This window comes from Zonotrichia leucophrys, chromosome Z (genome assembly GCF_028769735.1).
Source record: "Zonotrichia leucophrys gambelii isolate GWCS_2022_RI chromosome Z, RI_Zleu_2.0, whole genome shotgun sequence".
Classification (NCBI taxonomy): Eukaryota; Metazoa; Chordata; class Aves; order Passeriformes; family Passerellidae; genus Zonotrichia; species Zonotrichia leucophrys.
This window is the reverse complement of record NC_088200.1, coordinates 51609634-51624264: the sequence shown is the minus strand read 5'-3', so window position 1 is coordinate 51624264 and position 14631 is coordinate 51609634. Positions and strand designations below refer to the sequence as shown.

Here is a 14631-nt window from a genome sequence, read left to right as displayed (position 1 = left end):
ATTATTGTGGACCAAGCTGATAATTCAGACAAATAAATTGTTCCATTCAAAGTAAAATCAGTGCCATGTATTTTTTAAGTTTTCACAGAAAAGAAAAGGTTTATGCCTATAAATGAATTTAGGTTTTTTTCACTACTTGGAAATTAAAATATACACACATGCATTCTGAATGAATAAATCTCAGATTGTCCCAGTATTCTGCTATTTTTATTACAATTTTTATTTCAACAAGCAGCTCCTTTGGTAGAAGAAACAAAATTTATTTGTTCAACCATAATGTTGTAAACATAGTGATGATAACTGCAAATATTGTTATTGTAACTGTTATTATTATAGGATGATATCCTATTTGAACTCGTTAGTTGTCGTTCATATGGCATGATCTATGTAATTTATAGTACTTGTGTATTAAAAATTTCTTGGCTTATTCGGTGTATGCATAATGGGATATTGTTTGGAGCTGGAAGAGAAACGATAGGCATACTTCATTCATGCATCACTTCAGAGTTTTATTCCTTTAAAATGTCTCAGTTGCTTTATAAATTTGATTAAACTCACACTGAAATTACGGTATATGGAAAGGCATGCCTTACATAGCTTGAATAACTTTTCTTGAATAACAGATAATATGTATTTGTTTATATATTTTTTCTTTCACAAAACCTTTTTTGTTACCAGATTTTTGTGCATATTGAAGAAACCCAGGGGTTCTTTATGCTTTTTGTATTCTTGTGTATTGTGTAGAAAATATATATTTATCACAAAAAATGTAATAAATGCTATATGATGGACAACTTTTAACTAAAATGCCTTGTTTTAAATCTTGCGGTAGAATGGTCCATTTAAGAGTTCCTTTAGCCTAGAAGAAGCTGTGTGAAATATCATCAGAAAGCCCTACATTGCCTTCAGCAGTGAGATGTGTTCTGTTGAACAGTGGAAGGCTGTCCAAGAGAAATGAAAAGTCACTGTTATCATGTGAGAAAGCACTGAATTCATAGAGTGTTTCTGTCGTGTAGAATATTTTCCAGTGGAAATGAAAGCATACAGAATTGTCACCCTGTAGAGAGTATTCTTTCATTTATGTTTATTTACATTAAGAAGCAAGTTCATACTGGCCATCTGGTTCTTGACAATTTTTACAAAGTGTTTTGATTTCACTCTGGAATTCATACTAAATTTTGAATTAAATTGCACAATGGAAGTGCCACAAGAATATGTTTTAAGCTACATGTGCTAAGCAATAAAGCAGAAGTTTATATGAAGTCATTTTCATGAAATAAAGCATAGTCGCTGTTGTAAAATAAATGTATAATTATTCAGTGTATATCTATTTGTGACAAATTGCTCATTTCTCATATTGTGCAAAAGGCAGAAAGCCATATCATGGACTGTTGGATTTTGGATAATACCTCTTTTAATATTCAAAATTTTATGTGCCTTTCTGTTATAAATCAAGTTTGACATAAACTGTTACATGATAAATGCTAAGTGCTCATAGAATTCTTCTGGGAATATCTCAAAGCAATATGTGTGTTTCACAAATACACATGTATTAGACCATCTGGGTAGAATAATTCAGTACCATTGATTCCTTTCCAACATGTACATTAAAAAGAAAAAAGGTGAAAAATGTATTTGGCAGAAGCTAACATTACAAAGGCAGATGTATCATCCATCCAGCGGAAATGTAGCTTTTTTTGGTTTATTTTGAATTGAAATTTGTGAAGTTATACCCAGGGGTGATTTAAAAGTAGTGTGCCTGCTGTTGTTTATCTACTAGTGCTTCTATGTATTAATGGCATGCTCTCATTCCTGATGATTCATTTCATAACACATGCCACCTCTCACCAGAAGATCAATATTTAAAATATGAGGCATTTGAGAGAGATGAGACATTCTGCTGCAAGTAGCTCTGCAGTTCTGAGCACAGGGAGGACATAGACCTGTGGAGGAGGTCCAGATGAGGGCTGAAAAAATGTTCAGAGGGATGGAGCAGAAGCTTGCCTCGAAGGAGAGGCAGAGAGAGTTGGGATTGTTCCATCTGGAGAAGAGAAGCTGCCACAGAGACCTCGTTGTGGCCCTTTCAGTACTTAATAAGAAAGTCTGTAGCAACAGAACAAGGGGAAATGGTTTTGAAACAAAGGGGGATAGATTTAGATGAGTTACAAGGAAGAAAATTTTTATGATGGGAGTGGTGAAACACTAGAGCTGTTTACTAGAGCTGTGTATGCTGCACACTCAGAAACATTAGATCAGGTTGGGTGGGCTCTGGGCAGTCTGGTCAAGTGCAGGTGTCCCAGCTTATAGTGGGGTGTTGGACTCTATGATCTTTAAAGGTCCTTTCCAACTCAAGCTGTTCTGTGATTCTGTGGGTCCTTGACTGTATATCAGGCAGATAGATTTGAGTAAAAATGGCTTTTATTTTCTCCTCTTAATATGCATCTGGATATCTAGGCTTTATTTTCTCCTCTTAATATGCATCTGGTATCTAGTGTAGGCTTTGGCTGTAGAAGAAGGATCAGTGACAGTTGAAGTGTTCCCTTGAATCACCAGTGTAAGTAGCTCTCTGTGTGAAGCACAGCGTCATGACATTCTCTTTCTAATGCAATTTATGACTAATAAGTTCTTTCTGTTTTCTGTGCTGTAAAGAAATTTCACTAATGAGATCCTTTTCTAAGACGTGCCAGTGCAATGCATTTACTCATAAGATCTTCAGTTTTTTTTTTCTTTTTTGTGCTTACAACTTGGACAATTTGTCCCAAGTAGAATTCTTTCACCATTGTAAATCTAATCTGTGGATAATGAAGTGAAAAAATGAGTTTGTAGTTGGACACTAAAGAGTAGTATAATTTGTTTTCCTTTTTTATTGTGTAAACCTGGAACAGGAAATAAAGTTTTGAAAGTAAGAATAATTTTATTTCCTTTTTTTTTTTTTTTTTTTTTTAATGAGAGAAGTACTCTGATCTTGATAGAATATGGCATATGTGACTTTATCAAGAGCAATGATTTAAACCTGTTGCTTGTTGTGAATGGATATTATTTATAGAATTTAGGAGAGAATTCTGTAACTGTAACAGTCAAGGCCACTACTAGGCCTTTCCTTTAGAAAGAGTTTTCCTCAAAGAACTAAATTAAACAACTTCAAAACCAAAATTTTTGAATGTGATCAAAAATCCCCTTGAGACATTCACATTAAAGTCTGCGGTTAATTAGAAATATCTATAATTACTTAGAAGAAACACTTAATTATTAATTAAGGTAAGGAAAAAAGATTTTGTATTCATTAATATTTATGGATTTTGATTGTGAATCCTAGTAGACAAATAGAAGGATTGGAAGAAGAATTCACCTATGACTTGTCAGTTACTAGTTGCATCCAAAGAATGTAATTGTCCTGAAAAGAAACACTTCACAAAGACTAAAATTTGACATAATTTCCTCTTTTTCTAAAGAACTGATTCCAGCCCCAGTAGAGTTAGGGAAGGACTTGCTGTACTTGAGTTTTTTAAAGTTAATTTTCTTTCAGCTGAACTAGATCAGATATTGATTCTCAATTGATACATTTCAAATTTAAATGGAGAATGAACACATACAGTCTGTAGTAATTCAGCTGGAGAGGCATTTAAAGCTAGAGTATTGATTACCATTTGCTTGTTTCTTCACAAGTGATTGTGAACTGCACTTAAGTCTTCTTTTTCTGAAATGCTCAGGTTTTATTCGGTATGACGTTAGGACTCGCATACTAATAATTGTGAGATGATTATTTTGTTGTATCTGTGTCAAATGCATATACCATTTGAAAAGCAAAAATTTTTCCATTTTGTCATGTTTACTGTGCTATAAAGGGGTGAGATTACTTTTTTATTTAATTTCATTCAGTTTGCTTGGCTTTATGATTTTTTTGTAGAAACAGCTGTATTAAATGTGATTGCACATTAAAAGTGATTGCAAAGACCTGTGCTGGCATCAGGTCAAAAGTAAATAAAAACCATGTGGTGAGGTTGTAGGTTGGTGTTGCAACAGAGAATTGAATGTGTCACTTGCTATTCATGTAAATCATAGTGAGTGGACAGTGAACCATTCCTTGGTATGATCTCAGAAGTTAAGTCAGAAATGGGTAAAACCAGCTGGTTAAAGAACATGGTAAATTATTGTCTGGTTGTCTCATGAAATATTGGGTAAATAAGCCCAAAACCTGTGCCTCAGTACTGATACTTCTACACATGCTACAGCTAGAGGAAATGTTTAGAGATATGCTGCTCTCAGTTGCAGAGCTGATTATGTTACAGTTCCAGTACATGGTTCAGTGGGATTAACCTGAATATGATATTTTTTATTGACAGATAATTGTGATGATCAGCTGGTGTCTGCCTTGCCTCAGTCATCATTCAGTAGCTCATCAGAGCTGTCTAGCAGTCACAGCCCTGGATTTGCAAGGCTTAATCGAAGAGAGGGTGAGTGATTTTTACTGACCAGTTGTTAATTCTGGGTTGGAACGAAACCAGTTTAGATACTCAAGAGCATGTGTTATCTTTGAAATAATTTTTGTCTGGTGTTTGTATACCAGCAATGGATGACAGTTTAGTCTCAGCTCAAGGAAGTTATGAATCTCGACTTCTCACCCTGTGGTAAGCTGTCTGACAACATGAGCCCTCAGTGGTTGGAGCTGCTCTGTGAACTTATTGAAGAGGCGGCATATATGGATACTGACTTCTATTTAATTATTACCAATGAGGAATCTGATGAATTAACTGTTTCAAAGGCACTGTCCTGGGAAAATTCACTGAAATATTGCGTCTTACGTCTCAATCTAGTTCTTCATAATTCAGCCACAATATTAGTGATGGTTACTTAGAGAATTCATACACTTACGTAATGTTCCTCATGTAGTCCGTTGTTGTATTTTGCATTATTTAATTGAGAGGTATATAAAATCTTAATAATATTTTGTCCTGCCAAAGTAATTTCTGTCATTGAACCTCTATGATTTACTGGAATATTTGCTGTGTCTGACAGATAGAAATATCCCTATCTGTTTTACTGACCTGGTATGCAGTATAAGCATGAGCTTCTGTTTCGGATGAAGTTGCGATATCAGTGGAAATTATATATCCTGGAAGGAATTCCCTTAGTGTGAAGTAATATATGCTCTTAGAATTTTAAATAATGCCTGTATTATCACCAAAGTTAGCACTTTTCATATTGGTCTTCCCTGAAATTGTATGTTTGAAAGCTTTTTCCATTTGGCTCTTTTCATGTGTATGAAGTTGTTTATGCCATGTTAAAATGCATTTTTTAGATTTATAATTCCCTTTGCTTTGCCCTGTACCGTATGCACGCATTAGAAATGCTTATAACCTTACATCTGGTCTCATTTGAACCCATGTAGATACAAAACAGCAGGTAGCTTAATTAGAAGATTGTGGCTGTCTGCCTTCTCATTCTGTGTACCTCAGGTTCATGCAACTGAACAGAGTACAGGTTTAAATGTCTTATTCATTTGTAATTTTTTAATAATATGACCAGATTGTTTGGCTAGATATATTTGCATCATTCGGACATAATTTTATGGAATGCTGTAGATGTGGTGAGATGAAAATTTCTTCAGTCTTCTGTAAATTAGTCCTAATTAAACTAGTTTTAACTTATATTTATTTTTTGTTTATTTTTCGGTGAGAATAGAGACTCTACTTGCTGTGGAACCAGGAATACATTTTCTACATTGAATTTGTGTTTTACTTTTTTGTGAATTTCCTGTGCAAAAGCTGATTATATTTATAGATGTATATACAGGAAAGTTTTATTTGGATGGAAAAAAGCTTGTTATTATAAATACGTGGTTTTAAACAAAAACATTTAGGCACACAAGAAATGATTGCTAAACCACACAGACTGGAAAAAGCATCTGTTAGGAAAATATGATGTAGGCTGTCAGTGATTTTAAGAAAGCAACAAACACATCATTAGAGATTCAATGTGTGATAATTGAAAGTGGGTTTGCATTTAATAGAGATCATTCTCTAGTTTGAACAAAAGCTTCTCTTTTTTCCAGCCAAAGTTAGATTGTGACCTCCTAACATTCATTTAAGACAAGCAGATTGTGGTTTTAATACAATAATATGCTCAGTTCTTAAAATGCCAAAGTTAGGGAAAATCGAATGCTTTTTTGACAGAAAAAAGTTGAGTATTTTTACACAGATTACATGGAAGTCAAAATGTTGTCCTTCGTCAATAAAGAAATAAACTAAATGTCTATCTACACCTCCACTGTTTCAGTTGGCAGTGGAAAGTTAAAAAATAGCAGGAAATTTATCAGAAACATGGGAAGTTGCACTGAAATGGTTCTTTAATTGTGTAGATTTGTGTTTACTAAATGTAGAAAATCAATAGGAAAAATAAGGGGATTGAGGAAAGAAAACTTAAGCCTAAAAAAAATAAGTATAATATGTACTTTATGTGAAGGCATAGCAAAAATGATAACAGCAGTGAATGATTAGTAAAACAGCTTACTGAGAATATGTTTCAGCTTTCTCTCTGTAAAGCAGAAAGATAATGTGGCTGAACTCCTTGATAACAAAAAAAAATTCCAATCCATTAGCAGTTAGGGAAAGTGATAACATCCAGGAATAACTCATTAAATGTTCTTCAGAGTTTTAATTATTACTAGTTCATTGATTCCCTGAAGTTTTCAGATACTCAATACTCAAGCACAGCTAATGAATACTTCTGCTAACTGCTAAAGTAGTTACTCTGACATCAGCTTTGCTTGCAATAATGGAAAATTAGATAGAAAAATTAAGTAAAAAGATTTAAGTCAAAAAACTCCAATCACTAATAGCAGTTGAATATTTTTAATGGAAAAATAAAATTTTTAAAGCCACAATTTAATTGTTTGAGGCTAGCAGATATACAATGCAGGAATTTAATATAAGCAGAGTTTGACTTTTGGCCTAATTTTGTATGAATTTTAAATTTTAAATAGTATCACCATATCAGTGCAGTTCAAATTAAACGTATTGAGATCTAGCTGGTGGACCTCATAATGCATTTATCATTTTTATGTAAAGGTGTTTTCAGAGAAGTTCAAAGGATACTCTAAGGCCAGCTGTGTTCAATACTTTTGTTGATTATAAGGAAGTAAACCCAAATGATTTATGATGAAATACATAATGAAATGAAGATTGGTGAAATAGTGAATAAGCATGGAAAAGCAATTATGAAGAAATATGTAATCAATATACTTAAATATACAATATAAGTATACCTAAATGTATAATATAAATAAACACTTTAACAGGGTGAGTTATAAAGTATTAGAGGAAAGAGCAGAGGTCATACCTATTAAAGAGGAACTCTATTCTGCAAAGCTGTGGCTCAGATTAATCTGGGGATTTAATAAATTAGCAATCCCTCTTAGCTTCTTGTCTAGCAAAAAAAATACCCAAACCAAAGCAAACAAAAACCAAAACCAAACAAACAAACTTACGTGCAAGCAAACAGAAAAAAAGATGTTTTATTTTCTATATAGCTTTATACTTTACCACTGAGCTGTGTACTGAAATTCTGGATGCTGAAAGTGTGGTTGAAATTCTAGACTGTTTTGCTCTGCCAGTGGCAGTAGGTGACACGAAAAATGTTCAGGGGAGGCGCTCTCTTCTTACTATCTGTCCACAAGAGAGTAAATGAAACAAAAAGGAAAAAAGAACAAAGGTAAAGTGCACCTCTTTATAGGGTGAACTGAGGCATCCCAGAAGAAGAGAAAAAGCAGACAGTATTCAGAACATGTCAGCCTGGGAAAATGATAGGAGTTTAAATGCCAATACCTAACCAGGACCATCAAGGATGTGTTTCTGTCCACTCATTTCCAATAATTTACATGATGAGTACTCAGTTGAAGTCTGGTGCTACAGAGGGCTTGCTCTGTTTGCAAATTCTTGATGTGTTGTCCCCCAACCATGATCTGTGAAAGAGCCCTTTACCACATGGAGAGAAGGTTATGTCATTGTTGAGCTCAGCATTTTCTGGTTTTGTCTGCAGTGGGCTGTCAAGCTGGTTGTACAAACTCTCTAATTCACCATTCCAATACCCTTGGAAAAGATACATTAATTGCACTATGAATCACCACACCATGAACCTTTATATCCAAGAACACAGGCCTTCTATTGAATTAATGAACTTCTGAAACCCTGCAAGAAAAAAAATGCAGAAGACTGTTGTTCTACAAGAGTGAACATACCATTGGAATAGCCTTAATATTTGGACAGCTAAATAAGCTGCATAAGGATTTGGCTGTGATTATCTTGCCCCATATTCACACACAATTAATTGATCAAAATATGACAGAGTAAAATTGAATATAGAAGTTGTTAAGTAGCCAAAAAAAACTGGCTTACAGCTTTCTCTTTCCCTGAAGTAGGAAGAAACCCATGTATTTTAATTATGCTGTCAGCTTACCCTGCCAGTTTTTCAAAAGCAGCCTGAAATTTTGAATGCCTTAACAGCAGGTCTATTTTTTTCCGCCTCTGGTGTATATATGGAACTTCTTTGTCTTTTTCATTACCTTTACCTTACCATTACACTGAATATCCTACGCTTTATCACATTCTTTTTGTTACAATGAATATTTAAAGGATCGTTTATTCAGTAAACTCCATACTTATTTTTTTTTATAAAACAGTATGCTTTAATCACTTTTTGAGAACTGACACTAAGTAGGTCAAAATGGATAGATGAATTCTAGCAATCAGTAGTTAAAGAAAACATCAAGACAACAGTTAAAGAAAAAAAAATTGTTACACAATAAGAAAGTCAGTTTTCATCAATTTTTATAAGAAGCAGTTTAGTCTTCATAATGTAATGCTAACAAATAAAAAAAAAATGGGAGACAAATTAAAAAAAACTTAATTGCAGCTAGGATTGTATGACACCAAAGGATAATTAGGAAAAGCTTACCCCCTCCATTTCAGTAGTATGCAAATAAAATTTATTAAAGCTGACATTTTACTTTAATACAAGGAACAACAAAAGGAAACTGGAACAAAAAAAGGTCAAGTCTGATGTTAATCATTATGTTTTTATAAACAAACAGCAAATCTAAGTTCAAGCATCTAACATTGTGACACATTTTTATGACATACCTGTTAATGCACATATATATGTTAGGAAAAAGGCAAAAGTAACAATCTCAGTCTTTTGCTTTTAAACAAAAAACATTAAAAATTTTTATAGCGATTTCTTCATAAAGGACCAAATGATGTGCTGTTGTCCAGTAAAAGCCCAGGACCATGCAGGTTCTGAAGAAGAAATCAAACTGATTTTCTTTGGTTGGTTTCTTTCCTGTAGCTAGCTATTACAATAATTGTATCTTTTAGTAAGAGCCTTACCATGGATCTCTTAGCATATTAATTAGAAAATTGTTTTTAATGCCATTTTACTTTCACTTCTTCTGCAGAAAATGTTTTTAATAAGGGTATTAGATACCTTAAAAAATTATGCCTGTAGGCACATAGAAAAGTTGTTTATGGTGTTGCACATGCATATGTTGCATGTACACAATTTTAAAAAATTCTCAGGGGTATATCAGCCTTATAAAGGTAGAATTTGAAGCAGTATTATTGCATTAATGTCAAATTTTGAATTTATGCTGCTTTTGTTTTGCTATATCTTCTGTTTATATGTGTATATGGTGTGATTCTAATATTGCCAAAGCATGTAGGGGTGAGAAACAAATTGAGAAAAAAATGAAGAGAAAGATAGAAAGAAAGAAGGAACTAAATTGCACTTAAGCAGAGTGAGTAAATAGCATCAAAGACTCAATAATATTTTAAATATTTGCAGCCCACTGTACTTTCATGAACATTTATGAGTTGGAATATTTGTACAGTTGCTTCAAGAAACTTAATTTCAGACTTGTCATCAAAATTCATTTAAGCATAATAAAGCATAAAAGAGGTTTCAGCTAGCTATTTAATGTTTCATCATTGGAATAGCAAAATCCATGGTGAAATGCACAGAAGAGGTAAAAAATGTTAATAAGGGTACTTCATTCTTGAAATTGTTTGGGACTCTTTTTCTACCTGAAATATAGCTATGGGAATAGAAAAATTTTTGAGAACTGACACTAAGTAGGTCAAAATGGATAAATGAATTCTAGCAATCAGTAGTTACAGAAAACATCAAGTCAACAGTTAAAGAAAAAGCAGTTTTCTAAAAACTTGCGTTGAACTACTCTTACAAGCAACTTTGAACAGGCTTGAGAATAAGATTAAATAAAAATTGACTTCAAAAATTTTGAAGCAGAAAAAAAAGTTTGCTGCAATCTATGTCTATTGTCCCTTTTGTTAAAGCTAATAGAATGAAAAATAGAAATTTGGATATAGCCATTTTTATTTATATAAGCTGTTGGATTTAAGATATTTCTAAATAATAAACTTCTAAAATCTTAGATAAAGACTGAACTTTATGCAAAATTTGAATCATTAATATATCCTTTAGAGAGTCAAAATAAATTTGACTCCCAGGATTGCTTTGCAGTAACAAAGAATTTAAGATCATGCCACCTTTAATTTTTTGAGGGATGGAAAAATAGATCATAAGTGATCTTTCTTCTTTTTTTCTCTTGTATGTTTGGGCCAATGGTAAAGGAGCTTAAATATTTTTTCAAAAAAACAAAAAAAACCACCAATTGCTAGATGGGATAAAACCAGATTTTGGAAAAATTCCTCACTTAAAATAGTATATGATTTTCTATGTCATGTAACAATGACCAATTTCAGCTGTAGTGCAAAATAAGGCTGAGTGTCATAAATTCCAGTTTCTAGAGAATTATGACATTTTTCTTTTTAAAGGGGAATGCTATAAAAATAGAAAACATTCTTCTTGCCACACCCCTACAAAAAGTTCTGAGACTTTACTTGTACAAGGGATCCATCTTTTGACAACTCATTTATTATAGACTTCCTTAGCTTCTTAAGGACCAGCTTCCTTGCATTAGGAGATATGGGTTTTTCCCCTTTCATCATCCTGCTCGTACTGCCCTGTTAGTGCCATACTCGATTGGTTGAATGGAGAATTCAGGATTCCTAGAATAATCTCAAAGCTTTTCAAAATGGAGTTATTCTAATGAATATACTCTTCACTATTTCCCTCAGTGTCATATAGGCATATAAATATGCCTATACAATTCATATAGATATTGTAATTTTTATGAAATTTATATATTACGTTATGATCATCGTCATTAGGTATCCCAAAGAGACAAAAAAATCATGAACTAAGCTACTTCAAATAAGAGGTAAGAGCTGAAAGTACATCAGACACTCTTGAAACAGGTCTATAGAAAGTATCACTCATCATATTTAGTTGACTAATATATAAAGTAGAGTTTTCTGATGAAAAATGACTTTGACTTGTCTCAGCTTTTTTATTTGTTCAGCAGGATTTTATTTCAAAGATAGATGTAATAATAAAGAATAAGTGATATACACAGATCTATTAGATAATGGCAATAGGTTAGCAAAACGTCTGTTTGTATACATATTACCTTTTTCATACACATTTTTAAACTTTCTGTCCCAAACTACTCCTGCTCTGGACTTAGCATTTGCCAAGTGAAATAAGAAATGAATTTGTATTACTTAGCTGTTTTGAATAAATTTCACTGCTCTTGGGGCCAGATGAAAAACAGCAGTCTCTGTCTAGCAGTCTTATATCCCAAAACAGGAATAATTTAAGTTCCAGAAGAATAATTTTCAATTACCACCTGTTGCATATAAAGAGACAGAGAAATTAGTGCTAGGTCATGAAAATGAGTGTAAAATAAACAAAAAAATCTACTTGTTGCTCCATTTTCTTCAGATTTTTAATGGATGGTGAAGTTTATCCATCATTCTTCAATAAACTTCCCTATTACAGTACCTCAACTGCTAATCAGGGAGGTTGTAAGAAATTATTTTCATGTAGATAATTGAATGAGCATATAACAAAGGTTTGGAGCTCTACAGAGAAGAATAAAACAACACACTAGCATCCTGTTTCATGTTGGAATTAATTCTAATCATTGCTCCTGGTACAAATATCACATGAAGCTACAGTGGTTCAGCTGTATTAACTTGGATGTATTAGCTTGCAAGACAACTTTGTGTACTTGACTTCATGATCTGCTGCACTCCCAAGGGAGTTGTTTCCAAAACTCCTCCCAACGGCTTAAAGTAGTAGAAAAAGGTCAAATAAGTACATCAGCAGAAGGTTGATGTAAAAATAGAAGTGCTAATGTACTTTTAGATTTGATTTGTTTATTTTTTTTATTTCGTGGTATGATGATCAATATCGTGGTAAAGTGGGCAGAACTGATTGGGATGAATTCAGTAGAAATTTTTTATGAATAGTTTTAAGTCCTTCATGGAAGTACCCTTTTTTGTAGAGCTGGTTTGCCTGCCTCTTCATTTCCTTTGTTATTATTTATAAAAATTAATAATTCTGTCAATTTTTAGTTTATTACATAACACTATTTAAGAATCAATAGATTATAATTTATCATAAAATAATATTTATATAAGTTGTAGGATTTAAGATATTTCTATTAGTAATTTTCTGCTGTTAAATAATTTATGAACATGTGGATCCTCCAAAAAGCTTTCACATGTGTGTTTTAAAATTTCCATGAATATGGCATGCCAGGTCCTTTGTGTGGTTTTCTAGGTTTCTTCAATTTTAAAATACCAGGGACCTAAATGACAGTGTCATGAAGATTCTAGAATTTAAATAATTTCTTTAATGTTCTTTCTGTTGTTGTAGTCTCTTCCTAGTGTCATATTGGTAATTGTAGATTATAGCTTACCAACCATGTTAAATGAAACTAAAAGGTCATCAGTAAATTAAGCTGCTCGATCTTCAGTATCTTGGGTTATAAAAAACCATTATACTTTATATACGATGTGAACTTATCCTGACTATCAGCACTAATGCTGATTTGTTTGTCTTAAAAATAAGAACATTACATTTTTTTTATGATTATCTGGTGTGTTGCTTATGGGATTGATTGTTTTGGGGGGTAGAAGCTTCTCAATTTTTTACAGTCATTTATCCTACATATTAGTATGACTTTCATTCTCTGACAATTGAAATACAGCTGTGCATTAGTCTCATCGTGACTGCGTCTAGAAAGAAGATGAAAGGTTCCCTATTTATTTATGCACGTGTTTTATTTCAAACTTTTTCTAGAAGGTGATTTGGGTATTTTATTTTCCAGTGTCTTAACATGCTAGAATTGCATGTATGCAGTGATAGTCATTGCAAAAGTCAGATCTGCAAGCATTCTGAGGTCAGAAAGTGAGTGTTTGTAATGTATTTATCATACTTTTCTTCTGTAATCCTTCAGTAGAGAATTAATTTGAATAGAAATTCTGCTGTTATCAGATTCCTGTGTATCAATTCATGCTAAGGCGGCTGTCTGCCTGAAGCACGCATGGGTTGCAGGATGTCTCGCTCCTAGATTATTCTCTGTACCATTTGCATGACAACATTAAGAGGTCATTGATAAATAGTATGACCTCCAAAGGAACAGAAAAATAAAATATATTTTGCCATTAATGGTAATTCTACATTGATATGAGTATATTTCACAATATCATCGCCAAAAGGCTAATTTCTCTTCTTTTGGGACAGAAGGATAAGCAGAGAGAAATGTAACCTTAAGTAATGCTGCTTAAGGAAGTTGATTTAAAGGAAAAAAGAGAATAAAAACCCAAAGTAAAGTCCAAATTATTAAACTGTTGCCTACATTAACAAATATGTCTCAGGTAATTTACTGTAATCTAAACTAATTATTGCTTCTCAAAATATTACAATGAGCCCAAAAATTCAATAGGGGCCTACAAGACTTTTTAAGAACTGAATTTCAAAACAGAATTTTGATTCCATTACCTGGGAATTTTGTGAAAAATAATTATAGAAAAAAATTAGAAAGTAAATGTCCAGAAAAATGGGGAGAACTTAGTTAAGGTCATTTGCAACTTTGCTAGCCTAGTATTTTGCTGCAATGTTCAATTAAAAAAAAAAGTACTCTGAAGACTAAAAGAGCCTGTTTTGCTTAATAGGGGCCATGAATGGTGGATAATAAAATAGGAAAAATATAATCCCTCATTTAATGATTTGGTTTTTTGTTGATAAGTTGAAATTATCTCTTTTCAAATTGCTCAAATGTAACAAAATAGATTTATTACTGAATGTGTTGTGTGAGCAGGATACTACATGTATAGCTAATACAATTTTGAAATGTAGAGGGCATTTTAAGTACATAATTAGTGTCATTGATCAGTCATTGATTTAAAAATACACACAATTGAGATCTCCAGTGTTGCAAGCTACAAGAAGAAAAACATGAAGATGGGAATTTTAACAGAGGTCCAATACAAAATGCTTTGTGCTTTTAGCATCATTTCAAATAGCTGTTTATTTCAGTAGTACTATGAAATTCAATTGAAAATTCTGCGTTTTTAAAAGAGAGTGTTGAATAATTTTAATAATTGAATAAAAATATTAGGAAAATGGATGAATAGATTCCATCAAAATGTTTTTCAGCATTATAGTTTACTTGTGTTTTGAGTGATGAATATAAGCTGTGCTTTTTAT

At 32.7% G+C, this 14631-nt stretch overlaps 1 protein-coding gene across 1 annotated transcript in view; it reads left to right on the top strand.

The window, feature by feature from the left end:
- The window catches only part of CNTNAP4 (contactin associated protein family member 4), a 199688-nt gene that overhangs the window by 41042 nt on the left and 144015 nt on the right, over nt 1-14631 (top strand). Inside the window, exon 2 of the mRNA XM_064735502.1 lies at nt 4344-4454. Within this exon, the coding sequence (XP_064591572.1) occupies nt 4344-4454 (111 nt within the window). The remainder of the gene's footprint in view (nt 1-4343; nt 4455-14631) is intronic.